This window comes from Astatotilapia calliptera, chromosome 17 (genome assembly GCF_964374335.1).
Source record: "Astatotilapia calliptera chromosome 17, fAstCal68.1, whole genome shotgun sequence".
NCBI lineage: Eukaryota > Metazoa > Chordata > Actinopteri > Cichliformes > Cichlidae > Astatotilapia > Astatotilapia calliptera.
This window is the reverse complement of record NC_137438.1, coordinates 39,708,705-39,732,559: the sequence shown is the minus strand read 5'-3', so window position 1 is coordinate 39,732,559 and position 23,855 is coordinate 39,708,705. Positions and strand designations below refer to the sequence as shown.

The following is a 23,855-nucleotide window of genomic DNA, read 5'->3' as shown; positions in this document are numbered from 1 at the left end:
CTCATGCTGAGTCCAACACAGACACAGTTCTTTGTTTCTGAAAAAGTCATCTGGAAGAAGACATATACATTATGCATGACAATAAGTACAGAGATTAAGATTAAACGGGTAACTGAACACAACTATACTCTTATCATTTTGGGATTCATTACCATTTTTTAATAAACCTTCATGTGAACGTGTCTCTGTGCACAAAGTATTTATTTAGCTTTACAAAATAAAGTTTCTTAAGAGTTTAATCTGGTCAAACTCAGTGATCTCCTGGTTTCTACAACAAAAAATGTTTCTTTGTTTCTCTGATCTTGTCAATAAGCACAGAAAAAGAAACCGAGTTGCATCAAACCATAACTGAGCTTTAACAGTCAAAGCCAAGAGTTTAATATGTCTTCAATCATATAATACACACACGCAGAGGTTAGACAGCGACTGCATCACCACAAAGCTCATGATCCATTGTTGCCTTTAATCTGAAAGCAGCTCCTTCAGGTCAAACGCTGATGCACAACACGCTGCGCAGAAGATGCTACAGCACAGAAACAGAGAGCATACAGGACATAATCAATAATGGACAGCACAGGGACTGAGAGGCGGAGACGCTGCTCTCTGATTGCTAACATCTCAGTCACGTAACAGCTGACGTCTCTCTCATCGACTGGAAACAAGAAAAGTCTCACGTGTTTTAAATGATTTTAGCCTTTCATGGTACTTCCAGTAAATCAGAAAGCTTTACCGACATGTGGAGAGCCTGAGCTGTGCTGGTGTAAACTGGGAAAACTGGGAAGTCAGCTGACATCGAGAGTCCGAAAGGTGGAGCAGATGGTGAGAAGCTGAGGGACAAGATGACTCACAGAGGGAAAAAAGCCCAAGAAAGAAATCCACAATTCCCATCACAAGGAATACCAGGAAGACCGATCTTCAGATGAAAGGACCCAATAGAAGAAGTAAGAAGAGGCGCGTTTTGAGAGTTGATGTCATTGAATATAAAGTTGGTTTTAGATAATCAGACAGTATCTGCTGACAGCTACAAAGTCCCAAGTCTCCCAAATACAGAGATGTAATGAAAACAGCCCTGCAGCCATTTAACAGCGTGGAGGTTTGGAGCTCCAGCACACGTTCTTTCCAAGCACACCTGCTCACCGATTGGCACCAAGCTGGCATGCAAAGGCATAACGGAGGTGGTCAGAAACAGACCTCTGACCTTCCCTACGCGTAACAGGGATCGTACTTTGTTCCCGAGCAAAGCCCTGAAGAACCAGGGAACAGAGACCACCAGCATCTTGATCTTCAGGGAGACGTGAGGCAGCACATTGACCCGGACCTGCCGCTGCAGACTCCTGATCAGAGACAACACCAGCAGCATCTTCCACAAACGGACAAACGCACGGATGTGCGGATTAATGACGACGTCGACGAGTGAGTGCGAGTGTCTGAGCGGCGGAAACGTCTCACCTCTTTCAGGCGCTCCATGTCTTTGAGGTAGAATCCGATGTAAAAAAGGCTGAGATAGGAATTTACAAACTGAAACTGCAAGAGACAGAAAGGCCAGGTGTGATTAAACAGGAAGAGGAATTAGCTCCACCCAATCCCACAGCAAAGGACGACACTTACAAGAACCATTTTGATGATGAGATTTTTCTCATAGGCACTCTGGAGTCTATAGTTTTCTGTGGAAACACAACATCAGCGTAACACACCTGGCGAGCCATTAAAAACATGCAGCACAGTAAAAGCTTCAATCATTGACTGCTTAATTAGTAACTAATGAACCGTAGAGCTTCACCCCTTTATTTGAGCGCTCAAAGCACTTCTACACACACTCACTCACACACTCACACACACTCTCACTCACACACACTCTCACTCACACACTCACTCACACACACACACACACTCACACTCACACACACTCACACACACACTGATGGACACATCGTGTCCAGACCGCAGGAACCTTCTGATTCGTGCGGCCTGCTCGACCTCTCGAGCCACAGCCAGCTCAGCGCTCAAAAGGAATTGCCAGCGATCCATAACTAATATTAATAACTAATATTAATAACTAATATTAATAACTAATATTAAGGACGCGACTTTCAGGAGATCATCTTGAGTAAGAGACGCTCTGCTCTGAATCTGCGGTTACGTTTTGCTGGCCTAGAAGCTCGGCGCTCACCCATGTCATTGAGCCAGCAGGCGATCTTCCTGTACACCTCATCACACGCAGTCACAGTGATAGCGAGCATGATTTTGGGGATGAAGCGAGCCAGCCGAGGCATTTCCTTGATCCCCATCACAAACTCCTGCAGAGACACAAATACAACTTCTCAGCCCCCAAAGGCAATAAACACTCCCATTCTATGAAGCGTGGAGTCTATTTGTTTATTATTAGTTACTGTCTGTGGTTTTTGGTTTCGTAGCTTCTTTAAAATGCTTCATTACGTCAAACTCTAAAAGAAATCTGACAAAAGAAGATGATTTTCTTGCGTTAAATTTGCTGCTGTATTCATCAAAGCGGGACACAACAAAGAGAACAGATGCTGACAGCTGGACTGACCTGCAGCTCAAAGCAGATGAGCATGACCAGGAAGACAAAACAGAGACAGAGGATACAGATGGGCAGGCTGACCAGCCACCTGAATAGACGCCTCCGCCACGGAGGATAGTAGAACTCCTCGCATCCCGTTATAGGACTGCAGCGCTTGATTCCCTGCAGACAGAGGATATGAAACAGCGTAAAGAGGAGAGGCTGGAGGGAAAACGCACAAAGCACTCATTTGAGTTCTCAAAGGTAAAATGTGAAGCGGAGCCTTCAGCCAGCCGTCACACAGGAGACTCGCTGCCTTTGTTGTTGGCTTTAAATGCTCCTTTTTGATAAAGACAATATTTTAGGGGTGGGTCAGGAGACCCTGGACCCCACATTAGTGACGCTGTTAGATAATCACAGTAACATATTTGTTTTGTGCTTTTTCTCCTCTTTGCATTTGCACATGAAGAAGCACGTTTCACATAAACGGACTGTTTTCTACTCTCACTGCTCAAAGCACTTTAAACAACTCGCCTCATTGACTCACATCGACACTGTGGTGAAGTTCTCCTTCTTTCAGCTGAGGCAGCCGTCAAACATTAAACCCGTCCTGTTGACACTCTGATCTGAGCATTTACTGCAATTCATTGGCTTCCATTAAGTTTTGAACCCATTTTAAAATTCTTGTATTTGTTTTTAAGTCTTAATGGTCTCGCTTCTTATTATTTGTCTGAGCTGCTTCACCCTTACGTGCCGTCTCGTGCTCTTAGATCAGCTAGCTGTCCCAGAAACATTTTAGAAACCCCGAGGAGACCGAGTCTTTGCAGCTTTGTCTCCCAAAATGTGGAATGAGCTTCCTCTGGAGCTCAGGCAGGCTCCATCCCTCGCTGCTTTTAAAGCTCATTTAAAAACACACCTGTCCTCCTCGGCCCGTGTGAGTTGTCGTCTTTGTTTTTGCCCTGTGTACCCATTTATTCTTTTGTTCTCTTAGTTTGGTACAGCACGTTGATCAGCTGTGATGTTGTTTTTGAAGTGAAATTCTCACAAACACTGTTTATGCTTTTTGTACTGAAGTGCTTTCTATCTAACAGTCATACTTCATTATTTTCTTTCCCGAGGATTCGGCTGCAGGCTGGAGCAGCCAGCGATCAAACCACCGACCCTGCGATTAGTGGACGACCTGCTCGACTCCTGAGCTACAGCCACCCCAATCAATCAATCAATCAATCAATCAATCAATCCTCAGTTCCACTTCTGACATCTCCTTGTAGTGGAAGAGTAACTAAAGCTGTTCCCAAAGTACATAATTAAAGTTTTTGTGAATAAAGCAGAAGAAAAAAGGAAACTGTGCAGCTGTCAGCATCATTCTGATTCGCTCGCTATCATTGGTGAGCATTTAACAACAGGTCGTCTATTTTCAGCTGTAGTCCTGCAGGGATGTTTTCCCATAACAAGGACAGCATGTAACCAGTTTCTCCAGTGTGTTATACTGGGAGCTTCTTCATTTTTAAATATTATCTGGATATTTGCCCACTATAGAGCAAATATCACTCAGCTTCCTTACACGTTGGACTATTTGTTGCTCCATGCTCTGCTTTAAATCTGTCCTCCTGTTTCTCATCAGCTATAACTGAACTGAATCCACATCGTTCGCCTTTAATTCCTGTTGCAAAGCTTTGTTCAGTGTTACTCTGCTGCATTGTCTTTATCTGACGCTGTAAAGCACTTTGACTGAATCAGAGTTTAATTTCTCTCACCCGGAACTGAGGCCGTGGTTCCTCCAGGGACTCCGCAGGCGCGTCCAGCGTTCCCCACTTATACGCCAGCTCCGCCCCCCTCCGCTTCCACCGCTCCAGAAACAGAGTGGCCCACACCACATTGAAGAGGGCAAACACCACGCAGCAGATGTCCCGGCTCGTCTGAGGCAAGCATGCAGACATTTATCGGTTTGACTGGGCGGTGTCATTGTTTCCTTTTCCTACACAAGCACACGGCTCATCTCTGCTCACCTGATCGGACTCGGTGAGCATCCAAAGCACGAAACCGATCACGGCGGGATATAACATGGAGGTGGTGTAGAAACCCAGCCAGGCAAAATACATGGCAATCTTCACCCCGAAGTAGTCACAGATATCATCTGTTTGTGAGATCGATAAGATAACAGTGAGGCAAACAGCAAAGTCAGAGATGGAAACAGCGTAAAAGCGAGCTTTGATTTATTAACCTAACGGCTGCTTCTCACAAACAGCCTGGACCCAAGACTTCATCAGCTGGCTGAGGATCCTCTGCTCATGCAGAGGGAACACCTGCTGGATCACACCTCTCGCACTCAGCTCCGGGACTGCAGAGAGTAAAGCGAGCAGCAAAACATATTTAAGCAGATGATTTACTTTATTTAGTTAGAGAGAGAAGCACTCGAGGAGAGGAAACCATCAATCACACACACCGCGGCCCGCTGAAGACAACGGAGCTTTTAGCTCTGATCACTTACTGATTGGCTGGCCTTCCAGGAAGCTGATGTTATGAAGCACCTCCCCTTGTTTGGCACGTAGGTTGTCCAGCCAGTATTTAATGATGCTCTGCCTCTCCTGCAGCCACCGGGAAGAGGAGGAGGAGGAAGCAACGTGAGAAAAACTTTTCCCAGTGTAGGTACCTGGGAATAACTGGAGTCGCACTGACCTGCGAGGTGAAGAAGCACAGCTCGCTCTCGATGTTCTCGTAGATGTAGTCCTCCTCGCAGGAGAAGCTCCGTGTTCCTCCGCCAAACTCGGGCTTCACTGCTTTCCTCAGTCCCATTTCCTCGGCGCCTCGCAGCAAACTGCACGACAACATCGGGCAGGTTTTTTTAAGCCGGCCTCAGACGCCCACGCTACACGTGTAATCTGTGTCATCTGCAGTGCATTAATCTCGTCTAATTAAATCTTTTGTTTCTAATTGCCTACGCGGCGACGCCCGGGCTCTCACTCTGCTGGTGGTAACACCACACATTATGGAGGCGGCGAGAGGAATAATGGGAGTAATTGCATAGTAACAGCAACACGCAGTGTTGTCTCTCTTTTTACAGCTATGAGCTATAAACATGTATGCCTGCATGCTGGGATGGTCCTTTTTTCTTCTAACATGTTGGTTAAACTGATGATTGACACTAAAAATAATCCCAATAATCACCTGATTTATCTTAATTCACAACACTGCAGCACTTCTGTTTGGCCACTTTTCCACATTACTAAAAAAAACAGTGGTTTGTCCTTCAGCTGTAATGTCTGAACCTCATCTCATTTCCCATCATGCCTTCCTGCACATCTTCTATCCCCATGCTCTCGTCCTCTTTCATGCCCACGCTGTCTTCTCTCAGCCTCCCCTCTTCATCCATCGCTCTCCTCCCCTCCTTCTATCCCATCATCCTTTTTTCCATCTCCGTCTGTCCTTCCCGCCGGCCTTGTGCTGAAATCTCAATAATAATGCAGCTCCCTCTCTGTTCCCCGCAGGCTAAGAGCTCACCTCGCCCTCACATGTATATATAGTCTTTACACGCACGCACGGCCGATGTGTAACAGCCATCCATCATGCAGCTCCATGTACTCGCAGGGGCAGCACAAAGAAGCACGGACGGCACCTGATGGATTACAGCAGAAATCTGAGGTGTAAGCTTGTGTTTCACGCCTGAATACTGCTTACAGCGCAGAACCGTCACAATAAAGGTGCTTGTGTGAGGAAGAAAAAAACGAGGCTTTATCTGTTTAAACCAACTGTTTAGTAATCGAAGCCAAAACCAGGAGGCCTTTTAGAGGTGAGCAGCTGCTGCCAGGAATCTTAATGAGATTCTCTCTTTTCTTATTTCATCAAAAAGTGTTCAGCTTTTTAACAAGAAAATACAAAAACACAAAGAGAGAAAGTCTGACAGTGAGGCTGTACGCAAAGCGTGGACAAAGCTAACCTTGTAAAGTAACACTGCTGATGGAGAGCTCTGCGTGTTTATGCTAATGTAGGTAATGCAGAAACTCAGCATATCCAAATGGCAAACCGTAAACTGCCCGTCAGAGCAGCAGAATGAGTAACTGATGACATGTCAGGTAAGAAAATGTTCTGTTACAGCTGAATTTACTGCTTTCAGTTAAATGAATGAAGCCTTTCTGAAAAAACGCACAAAACACTCCCACACGTACAGCTCCATCCTGACTCTTTCAGCGATGATAACAACACAACTATAAATCATGTGACGATATGAAAACATACTGAACAAATGGCACAGCTGAACATATCCAACAAAACTAAAACAGGAAAGGATTTTTCACGCTGCTTCATGGTGGACCGGGAATCAGTATCCGAGGGGAATTCAAGAGGACGTGGAGCACTTTCTGGGTTATGATTTCTACCACATAAAATGTAGGTCAACCGACCCCACAGCAGGTGTGTGTGTGTGTGTTTACATATCTTTGTCAGGACCAAATGAGTTTGAGACTCAAAATGTGGTTTTAGTGTCAGGGTTACGGTTAGGATTAGGCATTGATTTTTCATGGTTACGGTAGGGGCTAGGGAAAGCATTATCCCAATGAGATGTCCCCACAACGATATGAAAACACGTTTGTGTGTGTGTGTGTGTGTGTGTGTGTGTGTGTGTGTGTGTGTGTGTGTGTGTGTGTGTGTGTGTGTGTGTGTGTGTGTGTGTGTGTGGTCAAGCAGCACTTTCTTTGAGCTTTTCATCCAAAACCCACTGGCACACTTTTAAAAAGAGCACTCAGTCCATCCTTCCTCACCACCTTTCCTCACTGCTTCCTCTTTGCGTTTCTTTACCTTGCATCCTTTCTGCTTTTATCTCTCTCTCTCTGTCACGCCCGCTTGTCTCTCTCTCTTCTTTCCCACAATCTGTCCGCTCTTACTGCATTCACAGGTAAAAGGTTTATGTTAGATAAGCCCGTCGTCTAAAAGCGCAGTCAGCACAGAGGATTCAACATTTGTGGTGAAATGCAGCACGGGAGCAGCTGCCGCCCTGATCCCCAGATTGTATTTCTCTGTATTTATACGTCAAAGTCAGCACTGATATTAAAGTGACCCTGCACTCACCTGTGACTGTCTGTGACAGTGGGAGTGAAATCACAGCAAATCCACTACACAGAGGTTAGCATGATGCTAAAGCCTCTGGAAAACTTGAAAGACCAGCAGCAGAGGAGCAATGCTGATTCACCAGGCATCAGCTTCACTCGTGATTCACAGTGTACGAGCTAAACTGCTGCGCCTACTATAAGCTGCAACTACATTTAAAACTATGATAAACGGAGGCGCTGCTTCACACCGACACAGCACAGCAGGGTTATTCTCGCCTTTTACATCCCGACTCCCGTAGTAACGTTCAAAAATAACTACCCCTCGAGCCAGTGGAGGAAGAGGCGATATTAAGTAATATCTGCGATGGGTCGTTTGTTAATTATTGATCACAGTTAAAACAGCACCAACATCCCGAACTATGATATGTCTGAAGAAGCAGTGAAGGTGAGAACAAGCAAGTTCGATCATAAAGCTGGAATATTCTAATCATTTTAAAGGAGAGAGTGAAACATTGAACTAACTGATTAACTAAAAGAACAGTTTGATAATCAGTGCTGCGGTCCTACTGTCAGCAGCATCAGCCAACACATGGCCTGTATTTTTATAGCGCTTTACTCGTCCCTAAGGACCCCAAAGCGCTTTACACATCCAGTCACACACTGGTGATGGCAGCTACATTGCTGCCACAGCCACCCTGGGGCGCCCTGACAGAGGCAAAATGAACAGAAGCACGAACCAGAGGCTCCTTTCTGATTTGATTGGTTGATTTCTTACTTTTCATACGTAGCGGTGATGAAGAATGCGTAGACTCGCGTGTGTTTATGATGTCGGATCTGGATGATGAGCTCTGGGATTCCCAGTCGGATGTGGTTCAGTAGCCATAGTAACGTGTGGTCATCTGTAGTATCTGTAACAGGAAGTGGAAAAACAAAGAGTTCGTGCTGACGCCCCCGTAGGATCTGCCGAGTACTCCCACAGTCTTTGCTTTTATCTCTGAGCAGCAGCTGGAGGTGTGAGGTCATACTACTGAATCATCACGTTCTTCTCGGCCTGCAGGGCGCCAGCCTAAGCTTACAGCTGAAGGTGAAACTAGGAAATAAGAGCGCATCTAACATTTTTCCACCGACACTACAGTGACTGACTGAGCGTCACAGTAAAAGCTCGTGTTCACTGCAGTTATTGCAAAGTTAACATGTAACATAAGTCATATTGTATGCCACTGCCAATCAGCTCCCAGCAGTCATCGTGGTAAGTAAAGACCCTGCAGTCATGGAAACCCCGACAATCACATGATCCTCTGTGAGGCGGAACTTGGTGACAGTGGGAAGGAAAAACTGCCTTGTAACAGGAAGAAACCTAAAGCAGAATCAGATTCGGGGATGGGCGGCCCTCTGCTGGGACCGGTTGGGAGTGAGGGGAGCAAGGCAAGACTAAAGACGCCCGTGGAAGAGAGCCAGAGAGGAATAATAACTAATGATTAAATGCCAAATTGTGTTTAAACATACAGAGAGTAGAAGAAGAAACAGTGCAGCCCTCAGCAGTCTAAGTTAGATCTGATCCAGGTTTAACTTTAAGCTTTATTGAAAAGGAGCGCTGCAAGCCTCATCTTAAAAACAGAGACAGTGTCTGTCCCCTGAACATGAATTATTTCAGTTTTTGGGTCCATGTGATTGTTTCTGCCAAAACTGTTTCCTCAAGACATTCCCAGGACATCACAATGGGCCGAACAATACAAAAGGACACAGATCCTCTGTGATAGAACAGAAAATTGTTCCAGCGTTTCAAACACGGGGATTACCCTCTTTTCCTACATGAAAAGCAAATTAAAAAGTGATGATGAGCAGCAGCTCCACACTGAGGGTTAACTGCAGACATAGTTCTGTGTTTGTGATATGAAAGCTGTCAGTCAGGATTCTCACACGTATGAAAGCAGCAGGAATGTGTGTGTTTGATTGACCTGCAAATGTCATGAGGACGTCGCAGTTCTCTGTGGGCACCGTTTTCATCCAAGACTTATGAGACATGATGTGTCTTCCAGCCTGCAGCAGCCGCTTCCCGAACAGCTTATCTGAAAGACGGAGAGACAGACGGACAGTCAGACGGACCCACGGAGAGGGGGACAGTCACCTTTTCAAAGAGACAGGGTGTAAGCAGAAATGGCATTTTTAACATTTTCACACACCCCCGCCACCTGACCCCACTTTCTCCAAACCCTTACCCCTGCTGCCACAACACAAAGACACACACACACACACAACTGTCTTTCTTGACAGGACAGATTTAAATGTCACACCGCTCTGACTCACAACACGACACTGACTGAAATAATCCTGCCCTGCCAAGACCAGAGGCCACACATTGTTCACCACCCTCTGCTATGATTTATCACACACACACACACACACACACACACACACACACACACACACACACACACACACACACACATAAAGCGGTTATTTCTGAGTGCTGTGATATGTAATGAGTCTCAGAGACAATGCAATGCTCTGTACACACACACATGCATGAACTCGGTCTGTGTACATTTACTTCATCTCTGGTCCCTGAAGTCCAGAGCAAACTGGAAATAGCTCGACTGTCACAGTAATGTGACATTCAAAACGCTGCCAACTCCAGGCGGGCTGAAGGAAGACCAACACAATAAATTTTCCTCCCTGGATCCTGTAACATCGCTGCAATCTTTGCTGTCCCTGACACCTCGCTCATCTTTCAACAACCTCGCTGAAAAATCGGAGCCAGTGCAAAGAGTCAAAAGAAAGCCGAGTGAACTGCGATGGGCGTAAGCTCACATCCTGCTCAGCTGTCACAGGACCGTCTGTGTAAACTGTTTACGAGTCCTAAATAACAACGACAGCAGCGTGGAGAGGCCATCCCACAGCATCCCCCCCTTAATGAAGAGCAAAGTCAAGAAAGGTGGAATCGCAGTCATGAAAGTTTATTTTTGTATGTTTGAAGCAGTAAAATGAATCTTACAAATGTAAAAGCTCGTCAGTCTTATCAGTTCAGATATCACTTAAATGCTTTTAAAATGTGGCAAACAGGGAAGTGGCTGCTAATTTTATTACGGTGCTTTAACTCAAACTGTCACATTAATGCATCTCTGCGCTGCTGCCAGTCAGCGTGTCATCCTGCTTCCTGGAACTGTGAACAGAGGGACGCCCGGTGGGGCTTCGGGGAAAAAGCCACAGAGTGTATTTGCACATCTAGATTTGTTTTTCACCTTCACATTATGTATGCGCATCAGCACTGGATCAACGTGCACTATGAAGTCATCTCTGTATTCATGAAAGGTCATGAGATCTGCTGGTACAGTCCCTCAGTGTTTAAAGCTCTATTAATGCAGATTTATTTTTTTAAACAAAAAGAGCAAATTACCAGGTGCACCACGCAGGTGTTACAGGCACTCGAGCTGTTTGTTCATGTCGGACAGATCACCGATAAAACCCTCTGTGAGTCACACATCATGCACGCAGCACACTGTGCTGGGCTAACTACAACAAATACACTACAACACTGCACATGTGTAAGACGTATGAACAGGAAGCTTTGGGTGATTTTTAAAAATTTATTTAACCAGGAAAATCCCACTGAGATTAAAAACTGGCCAAGATGGCAGCAGCGAGTATCTCGCAGTTACAAAAATCCTCCAGGATTCAGAGTTTTGATTTAAAAGCACTTAATGAAATGAATTCTGACGTTTTCCGGTCGTTCGGCAGCTCGTTCCAAGCTGAGGATGCTAAATGGACAAAAGCTCTTTTGTCAAGTTCAGTTTGTGCAAATTGAACAGAAAGCAACAAGTAACGTCGCGGACGAAGACGATAACGAGCAGCACGTTTCACTGCAAGCAGGAAACATTCTTTGGTATTATTAAGAATGGATGGATCCACCATAGTTGGATATTATGAAATATAAATAACAGCATTAAGGTTACGCTGTAGGAACAACACCTACTTTTTTACTGTTTTTATTAATTAAGGCCATTATTATTATTATTTATCAAATATATCCAGGAAATCTAAAGATTTGTCTGCCTCCTATCTGGTGTCTTTTGTCGAGAATAATGATTTCAGTACCAACATCAGTATTTAAAGAGTCCCTCGAGTACTTACGAAGAGGCTGCAACCGCTTTATCTGGTTCCACGCTGATTTTCCTCTGAAGAACATTTTTAAACATCTCAACAGGCCAAACAGGAGACGGAGGTGTTTGTCTTTTTATTCTTCAGTGCTTCTCCTGGATACTGAAATGTGACTGGTTGCTCCACTGTGCTTTAGAGGAGATGCTGCAGGCAGCGCTGCAACATGACAGCAATTCTAATGAGTCCTGTATTCATCGCTGAAGGCAACACACACACACACACACACACACACACACACACACACACTTGGAGCAGCTAACAGATTGGTTTCAACAAAGCTTCACTTCATGTGTCCCGATGTTTGATTCATACGTCGCCCGTCAAGGCTTGAATGCACAGACGGGCTCGTGCTGCAGCTTTGTGTTTGCACGTCCCCCCTTTGCTATAGAAATAACCCGCCTCTCATGTTCTGGGAATAAGTTGTTGTCAGTTTCATAGAAATGTATTTTCATCAAGCAGCACAAATGAGAGCACGGCCAGATAAGCAGCTATTTTTGGAGTGTTTTGAGGTAACGGTTTGTAAAACAGCAGCAAATAATAACGGTATTAAACAGGACCTGTGCAGTGAGGGTCGTGTGTTTGTTTACTCTTTTGATCCATATTTATCTTTAAACAACATCTCGGTAAAGACTGTGGAGCAGCTACACAGAAAAACAAAAGATCCCGGATGTCATTTTGGTCGGTGAGTCTGAGCTTGAAAGCCCCTTTGGCCTCGTAACAGAAACCAGGTCAGTGTGGACTCGGCTGGTCCAGGACTCGCAGTCGTACAGATGAATCCTGCATCACTCACGGCCTTCAGAGTCAGGCGGCTGCTGTGGGGCTTATCAGACAGCAGCCAGGCAGACATAACAAGCAGGGCGTCGTTCTGTGATCTGAGACGCTCGCTGAAGTGTTTCTCTGGGACGTCTGCGTGTGTGTGTGTGTGTGTGTGTGTGTGTGTGTGTGTGTGTGTGTGTGTGTGAACATGAGATATAAAGTATGAGATTAATGGGGTGTAATTCAGTCATGAAAGTCAAGCAAAGCTTTTAAATGAAGGTCACAGACCTGATGTGTCTTCTCTGTGAGCAGTTTGATAACTGATTGCCATTTATGTAACCTTGAGCCTCCTTTAAAGATTTTGCTTTGCCAGGTAAAAGCACGTTTGTTTTTAAAGTTTTATGAACTTTTTTCTTCCACGTGGGATAAAAGCTGGGACTGAAAGCAAGCAGCAACCTGCGCGCCTGAGAAATGAAGCCGGCAACAGTGACTCCATCAGGTACCAAACATGGTCACAGCACAAGTTAAGCCTTCAAACTCCATAAGCCAGCAAACTGATAATAATATGTTTTTATGTGTTATTGAGTTTGTGCACAAATAATTAATGTTCTTTCGTTTCTCACTCAGTCCGGTTAGACATGAGGTTTTTTTGTTCTCTGCCAAAAGATGTGCATTCAGGAAAAAGATCAAATGAACGTGCTATGGAAAAATAAGCCTCATTAAACTGTCTGAATAAGCAGATTTCAGTTTGAAGTCCTTGAAAACCTCATTTCAATGTCAAATATACAAGTGACAACGAATAAGTGAATAAGGGCCCACACAGCCTGCAGACGGCTCGGCTGGCAATTTCTGATCATGAGTGAAAAATGACTGAATGAGTCCCCAAGCGCTGGCCAGCGGTTGCTGGAAGTTGATGGCAGTTGTAGTGAAAATGTTTGGTGAGGCTCGTCACAGAGGCCTACAGTAACCCCTGGCAACCACCTGCCTTCCCCAACCAGTTGGCCAAAACCTCCCAGTGACTGTTTTGCTGCATCGGTTTGAATGGAAGAGCCGGACTTTACAAACAGTTACTCTAAAAATGCACGTTTCCAAGTTTCACTACTGCTGGGATATTTCATGAGTATTTACAGAGAGACACGGAAAATTGGCTCCAAACTAAAGAAATCACAGATTATTGTTGCAGCACCTTCTGTGCAACCGGCGCAACCTCCAGGAACCACACCCAACCGACACATCTTTACCTAGCAACTGGAGGTTGTATAATTTCCAATATGGCAGACAACTCTTGACCAATATGCACACGGTGTCATGTGACCCCAACATCCAGAGCTGCTGGGAGCCTACGACTGATAAAGCTGATTAATGTGGGAATATGAACCTAAACGAAGATGCTTTTACCTTGTGGTGCAAAGCTTTGAGTGGCAGAACTACAGAGGTCCTTAATGAGCATCCTTAGAAATCTCATTAAACTTTTACTGCAGCTTTCAGGTCCTATGATGAACCACAGGACATTTGATGACCGCACATTTCTCTTCACGAACTTTCAGCTCATCGCTTCAAACCACATTCCTGAAAATATGGTCACAGACGTCCCGAACAGAAATAAAATGTGTCGCTTTAAGTAACAACCAGGAACACATTTATGGTTTAGCAGTAATAGCTTCTGTGCTTCACACAGGAGGAAGTTCGGTGAAGCGTCGACTTATAAACAGGTTTCATTTAAACAGAAAGCATCAAAAGAAAGCACACACAATCAGCCTTCATCATCATAATAAACTATCTGTAACAATATTATGTAGTCTTTATCAAAGATTGTACACGTGAGAGATTCTGTCACCGTGAATCTGAATTATTTTCCTCAAAAATCACATCCTGAGAAAACAGCAGGTTTGGTGATTCGCTGCAGGTGATGAAATCTGTAAAATCAGCTTAATGAAAGTCTGCATTGAGCTTCTGAAGACTGGATGTTTTCGTCTATTCAACAGAGAGCCTGAGACAGACATAAAGTAATAAAGGCAGAGAGACAGACACAGCTCCCAGCAGACAGAGGAAGGACGGCAAAATATAAAACAGGCAGAAAATACTTGTACTGTCACATCTAGTGTGCAAATGACCCTGTTACAACGATTACATCAGTAAGTGGGACAGCGAGCCTAATCGGGTTCAAACACCCAACAGTTTCATTTATGTTCCTGACTTGTTGCCATCCTGTGTAGACGAGTCCACAAACAGCCACAGAGGACCCAGAGCTGATCTGTAACCCCAACACAAAGACTGACAGCATTTTTACACCGAGTCGTCAAATCAAATCGTAGCGCCGAGACGTTTGGAATAAATAAAACATTCGATCATTTCGCCCGAGCACAAAATGATCCTGCGCGTCTCGAGGAAAGGGATAGAAACCAGATCCGTCCTGCTTCCTCCTGCTCCCAAACACTGACTCACTCCATCGCTGTGGCAGCGGCCACCTCTCTGTACCGCAAGGTACACGTACAGACACCGACATCGACTCTCGTACACCACGTCCTTCTGGCAGCTGCATACACAGATGTGTTTAGAGGATATGAAAGGCCCTCATCCCAAAGCAGCACAGCCTTCCTGCAGTCTCTCACTTTCTTTCCCCTCAGTCTGCTCTCTCTCCTCTTCATATCTTTTTGGCACCACCGTCTCTTTTCCTCCATCTAAATCTTCTCTTTCCAGCCCCTCAAGGCAGAATCTATCAATCCCTCCTTCCCGCCATGCTTCCGTTTTATCCGTTTCTCTCCTTCAGCTCTCCTGCCTCCTCTCTCAGTCGTCTCAAGAGATATTTGTCATCATTGTGTACACAGAGCTCTTAGGGCTGATGCCTTCACACAGGCAGTGTGCTCTACTCCAGGAGCCAATACTACGAGAGAGCTTGCCTTCGAAATTACCCTCACCCTAAACCTTCTTCATCACTGAAGGTACGCGAGGAAGATCACGCCGTTTTATTTAAAACACACAAACGCACCAGCTAAGGTTTCAAACAGCCAGGCCCAATGACAACGAGCCATCGTCTTTTTACAGCCGTTACCACAGGATGTTACTTTGGGATAAGTCCTACCATGCTCACAGTTAGAGCTGATGTAGCATTTTCAGCACCCATATTTAATCATTTAAAATCAGCTGATAGATTTTTTTCTTTCAGACACATCTCTTTTTACATTTTCGGCTTCCTTGGATAGAGGAGCAGTGAAAGCTAACGGGCTCCAGGTCAGACTTGAACGTGGCCCCCTGAGCTCCGCCCACAAACAGATTTTTCTGACATTGTTTTACGTGTAGCTATTTGTGAGTCCGTCCCTAGCTAGCACAACAATGCAGTTTAAAACAAAATCTGTTTTAATTCAAACAAGTCGTGGATTAATTCCTTTACGCTCTGCTGGTTGTTGCCAATGACTGTAAGGAACATGGATGACGCGGCTCCACCTCCTCCCATTTTGTATAAATGAAGCTAAAATATCCCGGATCTGGGAGACGCCTTCTTGAATTTGAAGCCAGGATCTGCGCAGTAGTAACCACGGGTGGAGCCGTGGTATGAAACTCCCACCCACAGACATTCGTCAGTACAACCCCCTCTTAACTTTTACGTAGCCTGGACATTTTCCTGCTGGTTGCACTACAACCAGAAGGAAAAAGACCCATTAAGACAGCGGTAGGCCGGTGCCGGTCCGTGAGTCGTTTGGTACCGGGCCGCAAGAGTTGAGGCTCAGCTGTGAAATGTCTGGTTTTCAGGGTTTTTATCGGTTTTCAGCGTTATTTTGTTATCGTTTTTATTGTTAACTCGGTTTTCCTGGGTCTTTTCACGTGTGTTATGAATAAATGTTCTTTTTTTCGGTACCGGTACTAGTTTTATTTTGTTGTATTTATCCGCGACACGTTAAAGGCCGGTCCATGAAAATATTGTCGGGCATAAACCGGTCCGTGGCGCAAAAAAGGTTGGAGACCGCTGCATTAAGACACAATAATTACAACAGCTAAGATTCATACTTTGAAATTCCCACATCTTAACATGTCGTCATTAAGTAAAGAGTAAAGAGGTTTTTTTAATTAATATCAGCATACCTGTTAAAACATGGTGCTTAGCTAAATTATCACTATATTTTAAACAGTCCCTGGTTGTTGCCATCGGGGGTCTGTAGAGCGCCCTCTGGTGGATAAACCTCGCAACATCAATGCTCATAACATAGTTGAATGGTGTCTCTCTCATCGGTTCTTAATGCTGATAGCAATATATCAGCCAGTTTATGTATCTCCAACACCTGTGCAAGTAAAAGGTTGTTGGTTCGATTCCAGCCACAGACACATCAAACAGAGAGCAGAGCTACTGACTGTGGCAAGGCAGCTTCATTCGTTTCTACTCGTAGTGACAGTGATAACGTGCTAGTGTTAGCAGCGTGTTTTTGCACCAAAGCATTTTCCAAATATGGGATAAATAAAATATCTAATGTTATCTTGACCCAGTGACACAGTCTCCTGATGCTGGATTAAAATTAGAATGACTGTGTTTCACTGACACCAAGGACATTCATATTTAATGCTGAATTACAGTTATTAGGACATCTAATTCAAAACTACAAGTATGAAATATTTAGCGTGAGAATATTCAGGAAAAAAACCCTCAGTGTTTATTTGCAATACTGTTGTTTTATTGAAAGCAATTTCCATAAAATGTTGTTGAAACTCGTGACAAATTGGTTCCAACAGAGACAGAAGTGCAGAGAGCTGTCCTGAGATAAAAGCACGTATCGATGACGTCGCTCGGATTAAGATTTCTGTGTTTGTTACACGTTTGTGACAAATGGGATAAAGACGCGAATGCCCGTGGATGTCAGAACTCTGGTTTCCTCATTAACAGACGCAGGGAGGATAACAGAGACTCATCCTTGGCTTCAAAATGACAATGATTGCTTATGACACTGGAGCCGCCTGTGGCTGAGAGCCAAGAGGACGAGGCAAGAAAAGAGCCCCACCGCTCACATGGCAGAATAATCAAAGCATGGCGTCTCCCATCCCAGCGTCTTTCTACCCTTTACATCACTTTTTTCCCTGCACTTCAAACCTAGTCTCTCTAAATGTGACGCCTTTATTTCCAACTCTCTTTCTTCTGCCAAGTGGGCTGATCGCTGGTTCATTTCAGGTTAGCTGGTTAATTTAAATGAGCAACCGCAGCGAAAAAGCAGAGAAGCAGGGCCTCGGCTGTTGTTTACAATATAAAACTAGGGGCTGTGTGCATTCATCAGGTAATAATCATAAACAGAATCCCTCTTGTGCCCAGTCGGTGCAGAGCACGCCTTCAGACAACCACAGACTGGTTATCTAACTGCATGAACTGAACATTGTCAAGCAAGGATTACGAATCATGAATAACTGAGTGGTGATGATGAATATAGTGGACTGAATAGCAGCCTTTGTGAAGCAAACAAACCTCCTTGTTGAGCAGTGGACAACTGCCAGTGTGGAGGAAGGCTTTTCTGGGGGGCAAAAAGGCAACGCGGGCAAGCGGGCCTTTCTGAGCAGCAACGTTTTCACTTCAGTGACAGATTAGATGTAGTTCTGGCTACATTTGATCACAAAATAAACAATAAACTTGCTAAGAACTGACAACGTTGTTAGTTTCTGGCGAAGAGCTTGACGTGGAAGAAAAATATTCAGAGATGTTATTTGAGAAAACACATCGATTCGCTTCGTTTGGACACGTCACAAGATACGAGTTCTTGGTGTGTAAAAGCTAGGGGTGCAACCGTTGGATACAGTGCTTTCGGTTCGGTACGCATATGTATCGAACAATACAACATTTTTTTATTAATTTTATCAACTTTTCTTCTGACGATGCTGTCTGTGTTGAGCGCTCAGTGGATCTGCGTTCGACTACTCCGCCTAGGCTGCACTGTCGAGCGCAGATCCACTGAGCGCAGCGCAAGCTAGCAAGACAGAAGCTAAGCTCGTTGCAACATGGCAAATTGAACCTCCCCCACCCTCATTCAGATCTGGCCTTTGGAACTATTTTGGTCTTCAGGTGAAGTATGACCCTGAAGGTAAGCGCGTCATGGACAAAAATAAAACATCATGTCGGATGTGCCACGCAATGCTCAATTACATTGTTGGGAACTAGCGCGTTAGCGCAGTTAGCTTGTTGACACTGTCCAGCCCCACGCACGGGGCGATCCGCGGTAGCTCGTTAACGGAGATTTGCCGTGTTGTGGCGTTAACGTCATTTCAAATTAACGCTGACAGCACTAGTGGGAACACAACGAATATGACTGCACATTTACTCCGACATCATCCTAGTGCAAAGACAAGTGGAAGCAGACAAAAACAACAAGCAGCATGCTACAAACTTTACCCGAGTCATTTAGACAGCCGTTAGCACGTGATCCTCATTATGGGGACCTGATATGTTTAATGTGCTGCTGAGAATATAGCCCAGAAGAAGCGTATAGTAGAGCTTTTATTTTGAAAGAGCCATTTCTCTGTAATAAACTCTCTTTTCCAAAGATGAGGGATTCCTCAATCAGATTTTTTTTTATTACTTTGTGGTTTCAGCAACATTAAATTTAAAAACTGTACTTTTGAGTTAAAATATATATTTACAATTTTAATAAATGACAAATTAAAAAGGCATGAATATTTTTTTGTATCGAAAAAATATCGAACCGTGACACCAAAGAACCGAACCAAACCGTGAATTTTGTGTATCGTTGCACCTCTAGTAAAAGCCATCAGCTTATCTAAATGAGGTGCAAAGTGAAATCTGGACAAAGTCCTGCTGGTGATGGTTTCACGTAGGGCTGCTCAATTAATCGAATTTTAATCACGATTACGATCTGGGCTTTCAACGATCATTAAAAATGACTGAGCCGATTATTAGCCCCTCCCTCATTTATCCGCGACACCTTAAAGGCCGGTCCGTGAAAATATTGTCGGGCATAAACCGTCCGTGGCGCAAAAAAGGTTGGAGACCGCTGATTAAGAGGACCCGAGGGAAGCTCGGAAAGCTAAGCAGAAGTTATTTGGAGAGTGACTGCTGTTGGTTGAAAAGAGTTAAAAAAAAAAAAAAAAAAAAACTTCAGTGGTGTTGCACACTATTTTATATTATTTTTTTTAAAGTCATTGTTAACCCTTTAAAGCCGGTCAGAGCAGCACGCTCCGTTTTGCGTAACTATTTTTAAATCCCTGTAGAATCTGAACCGTGTAAGCTAGCGCAATAATTTGTTTTGCATATGAAACCGGAGGAGTTGTACTTACATCTGATGCCATCAGCTTGTCCTCGGTCACGGTTTCCTTCCACATATAGCTTTGCAAAAATTGCATAAAAAGCGCTTGCAGGAACAAAAACATAATATTCCAGAAACACGCTTTGCCGATCCGATCAGCTGTTCGTAACACTTCCCACAGTGAAATGATGCACCTGCTGTTTTCTTTGCAAATTTGCATCATAGGATTGTTTTTTGTTTTTCCTGCAGTATATAAAAATTGCTGTATCTCCAAAATAAAACTATGAAGACACTCAAAATAAATTTCCTGTGGTGGGAAACTATTTTTTGCAACTTTATTGTATTTAAAGTTTTGAGGGATAAGCCTCTTAAACTTCTCCAAGTAGAAATATATGTAAACAAAACAAAAGCGATTTTCAATTTTTTTTGTAGTTTATTGCACTTTTTTGCAATTTATGTAATTACTATGCACTTAATGCATACATATTATTAAAATATGGGCTATAACAGTTGTATTGATGTATAGCAACTTGAAATGCTCCCACAAATGGCACTACAGCATGTAAAAAAATAATATAAGCTCTGGTGGACTTGGTTCTATAGTAGGTCTTAAAGGGTTAAATAAATATCGTCAAATAATCGTGATCTCAATTTCAGTGAAAATAATCGTGATTATCATTTTTGCCATAATCGAGCAGCCCTAGTTTCACGGAGAATCAACAACACGACCTTTTATTCAGAGATCGTGCAGAGTGTGGACAACTGAACAGCTGAGGCACGGAGAGAAAACAGACTCATGCATTTTTAAAAAGCTTTTAGTGCATTAGTGTCCAAAGTACACAAGCTCTGTTATCGTGAAAGGGACTGACTTTACTAAGCTTAGAGTTTAGCAGTCGTTTCAGTGGGACTGCGGTTGGACCGAGCTATTTGGGAAGGTTGATTGAATTGTTGTCAGATCCTCTGACGTCGTATTTGCAATGACTCAGAGGATCCAGCTCCTACCAGCATCCTGGGAGATCAGAAAACACTATTAATCATTTGATAATCAGATACTGTGGTGCAGTGAGAGATCCCAGTAAACACTGGGCAAACTGGGCGCTTTTATTCATGTCAGAAAGCATAAGGGGAGGATAATTAAATAATTTGGAGAAAAGGTACTACAGTCAGTCAGTCTGATGGAGCTCTGTCTGTACGATGGTACCATACTCTATTCCTGGACAGGAAAGCCGGAAAGGAGGCTCCGAGTCGGATCAATACCCCGGAGGAACCAGTGATTATTGGACATAACGACACCATTCCTCCCATGAGGATATCATTAATGACTTAGTCAGCTTTGATTTCTTCAGCTTTTTCAAAAGGAGGAAATGCAGCAAATCATCATAATTCATTTAGCCTGGCAGCGCGCGCAGAGAGAGAGAGATGTTGGGATGGTCGGTTACGCCACCGTGCACGCTACAAGAAGCTAACACAGTTTAAACAGATGTAGCTGAACTCATGGAAATGGTCGGCGTGAGGCCTAATTCAAAGTCGCAGCATCTTTGAGCTGGCGAATCCTCTTCTGTTAGAAGGAGGCCACATAGTCGCACTCAAAGACCTTAAAGCAAACGTTAGGCGCTCAGCTGCTTTGCCTGAATAAACAGTGATCAGGAGAAACGTGGAAACGGGAGATCACCCTCTCTCACAGCCACATACGGGTGTTATAGCAGTGGCAATGCAGATCCTGTCCCTCAGCGCGCTTTTCCACATCGAACGAGCTGGAGTAAAAGCTACCAGGAAGACAAAGGGCGCGTAGCCGCAGAGGACACGCTGAGTTTGTGTCCTTTTATATATATATATCGTGATGATGTAGACTCAAGAGTAAAGATAAGCAAGGAGAAAGAAGAAAACGGAGGAGGAAGAAACCTCTGCTGCATCACACCTGGAACTGTGTGTTCCTGTTCAGCTGTGGACTTTCACCACATTCAAGTTCACATTAAAGGCCCTGGCCAAGATCTGACTCACATTTTTCAGATAAGGAACAAAGGACGCAAACAAAGAACGAGGAATGAAAATGACCTCGTTACACACTCTTCAACCCCACAAGCCCATCAGGCTGTACAGACTCACGCTACACGGCCGAGCTTCATCACATCTCACAGAACATCGTTTCAAACACGGGTGGAGGTCAGAAACCTTTAAAGACTTCAAATATATCAACTTGTATCGCAGGAAACAAACAGTAACACATAAATAAAGAATATTTCCATCCTGTTGAAGAATACAGCTGTGAGCGTATGGAGGCTTAAAAGACATATAATGGTTTCATTGCTGGTTGGAATCACCAGCCAGTTTGTTAGGTACATCTGTTCAAAGGCTCATATCATCAAATATCTAATGAGCGAGTCACGTTGCAGGAATTTGGGACATTCAGGGATGTAAACATGACCAAGACGGCCTGCCGAAGTCCAACCTGGTGACTCCGCCACAATGGAGGAGAAAGACGAACTATCCAATGAGCAGCAGTTCTCTGCCAAGAACAAAAGTGGAGCATTTTAAGAGGACATTCAAAGAAAAGCCCAGAGCGACGCTGTAATCTGTCATCTACAGCTCTGAGCTTTGTGCTCATATCAAAGCAAAAAAACATTGTTTTTTACACTCACACATGCAGCTGCTTCAGTTTGGAACAACAAACCCTGATTCTGATCCTCATTTGCACTAAACTAGCTCCGTGTCTCCCTTACACGAAACCAAATCATATACATGCACACGGAGCCGCGTCAGACAACCAGGGTGACAAGCACCTCGAAGAAAAACCAGACAAGCAATCACAGGGAGCTGTAACATTTCTGACAGTGCGTCAGACAGACGCTGTCTGCATTCAGGCTGCTTCAGAGGGGTTAAGGACACGAGCGCGAGGACTGATTGCACCTCGCTACCCACAAAAAAATCAAACTTAGTGGCTGAAACAAAACGAGTCACAGGAGGGTATTTACTGAGAACCGTGAGTGATAAATAGGACAAGAACCAACGTTACTGTGCTTTAAAACTGTCTCCGTGCTAACACTGACACGGATATGTCCGGTTATGAGCTTCAGGAGAAAGAGCATCCCTCCCTGGTGAGTCGTACACGACGCTCTGACGAACCTTTGGTCTTTGTGGACACTGCGGAGCAGCTAATGTAGAGCGGTTTCCTACGACTGCGACAGGAAACAGCATTCTTCACCATGGTCACTGGATTTCTCCTGGCTTTGCTTAGCAACTGATGAAAAAAGAAGGGAATCAAATCCAGGCCTAGTCAGTGCAGTCACACAGGATAAAGGGTGCGCTGACCCAACTCCTCTCAGTCCTCGTATTTCTGTTTTTTCCTTTCAGGAACGAGCTATCAGCCTGCACAGGACCGTGCTTTGATCACAGAGTGGAGCCTAAACCCGCTGATAAGGTTTCTGCATTGTGTCACTGCTTCCACACAAACAGGCGGACGGGCAACACCAGCAGCTCTGCGCGCCTCACGCGCATTAAGCTCTGGAGTGTGCATTATCGTTTTCTGCGTGCAGGAACGATAATCTTCATGGCTATAAATGGAGGAGTGTAAACTTCCAGAGGCCATGAATGGAGTTTTTCGAAGTCGATTGGCTAGAAGCAAAGAGGCATTATGGAGGATATGATTAAGCCATTAAAAACTTGAGAATGTAGGGCAAGTGAATCACTGCTGGCAAGACAGACGGTTTATCGCAGCTCTGGGAAATTATCTGTAACTTCCTAAAACATATCATCTAATGTTGCTGGATACACACAAACACCTACGCAGCAGGAAGCCTGATAACACAAGTTTGTGTGTTCTGGAGCATCTCTGCAGTTTAGAAAAAGCAACCAACAAGCAGGTAACAAGAAGGTGGGGGCGGGGCCACACTGACCAAGGGCGGGGCTACACTGACCAAGGGCGGGGCTACACTGACCAAGGGCGGGGCCACACTGACCAAGGGCGGGGCTACACTGACCACGTTCATCACAGCAGATCGCTCTCAGTTTGTTTTAGATTTTCTTTAGTTCATGTTTCAGTTCATATTACTGACTTTAGCTCATGGGCTGGTCCCAGTATGACCTACAGGGGGCTGGGCCAGTAAAACCAGCACACATATTTAAAGGACACCTCCGAAAGCCTGC

General features: G+C 44.5%; 1 protein-coding gene and 1 long non-coding RNA gene across 3 annotated transcripts in view; one reads left to right on the top strand and one right to left on the bottom strand.

Annotated features, from left to right (window-relative positions):
- The window catches only part of ano8b (anoctamin 8b), a 43,346-nt gene that overhangs the window by 13,900 nt on the left and 5,591 nt on the right, over positions 1 to 23,855 (bottom strand). Inside the window, exons 2-13 of one of the 2 annotated variants that reach the window (XM_026146450.2) lie at positions 9,525 to 9,635; positions 8,342 to 8,474; positions 5,201 to 5,339; positions 5,013 to 5,109; positions 4,746 to 4,862; positions 4,531 to 4,658; positions 4,279 to 4,440; positions 2,552 to 2,704; positions 2,171 to 2,297; positions 1,609 to 1,664; positions 1,450 to 1,524; positions 1,226 to 1,360 (exon numbers count right to left, since the gene is read on the bottom strand). In XM_026146450.2, coding sequence (XP_026002235.2) covers positions 1,226 to 1,360; positions 1,450 to 1,524; positions 1,609 to 1,664; positions 2,171 to 2,297; positions 2,552 to 2,704; positions 4,279 to 4,440; positions 4,531 to 4,658; positions 4,746 to 4,862; positions 5,013 to 5,109; positions 5,201 to 5,339; positions 8,342 to 8,474; positions 9,525 to 9,635 — 1,433 coding nt within the window. The remainder of the gene's footprint in view (positions 1 to 1,225; positions 1,361 to 1,449; positions 1,525 to 1,608; positions 1,665 to 2,170; positions 2,298 to 2,551; positions 2,705 to 4,278; positions 4,441 to 4,530; positions 4,659 to 4,745; positions 4,863 to 5,012; positions 5,110 to 5,200; positions 5,340 to 8,341; positions 8,475 to 9,524; positions 9,636 to 23,855) is intronic. The other variant, XM_026146451.2, reaches the window with a different exon arrangement.
- Positions 16,229 to 20,363, top strand: LOC145421396 (uncharacterized). Its single transcript, XR_013902745.1, has 2 exons — positions 16,229 to 16,433; positions 19,450 to 20,363. It is a non-coding gene; the product is annotated as an uncharacterized LOC145421396 (long non-coding RNA).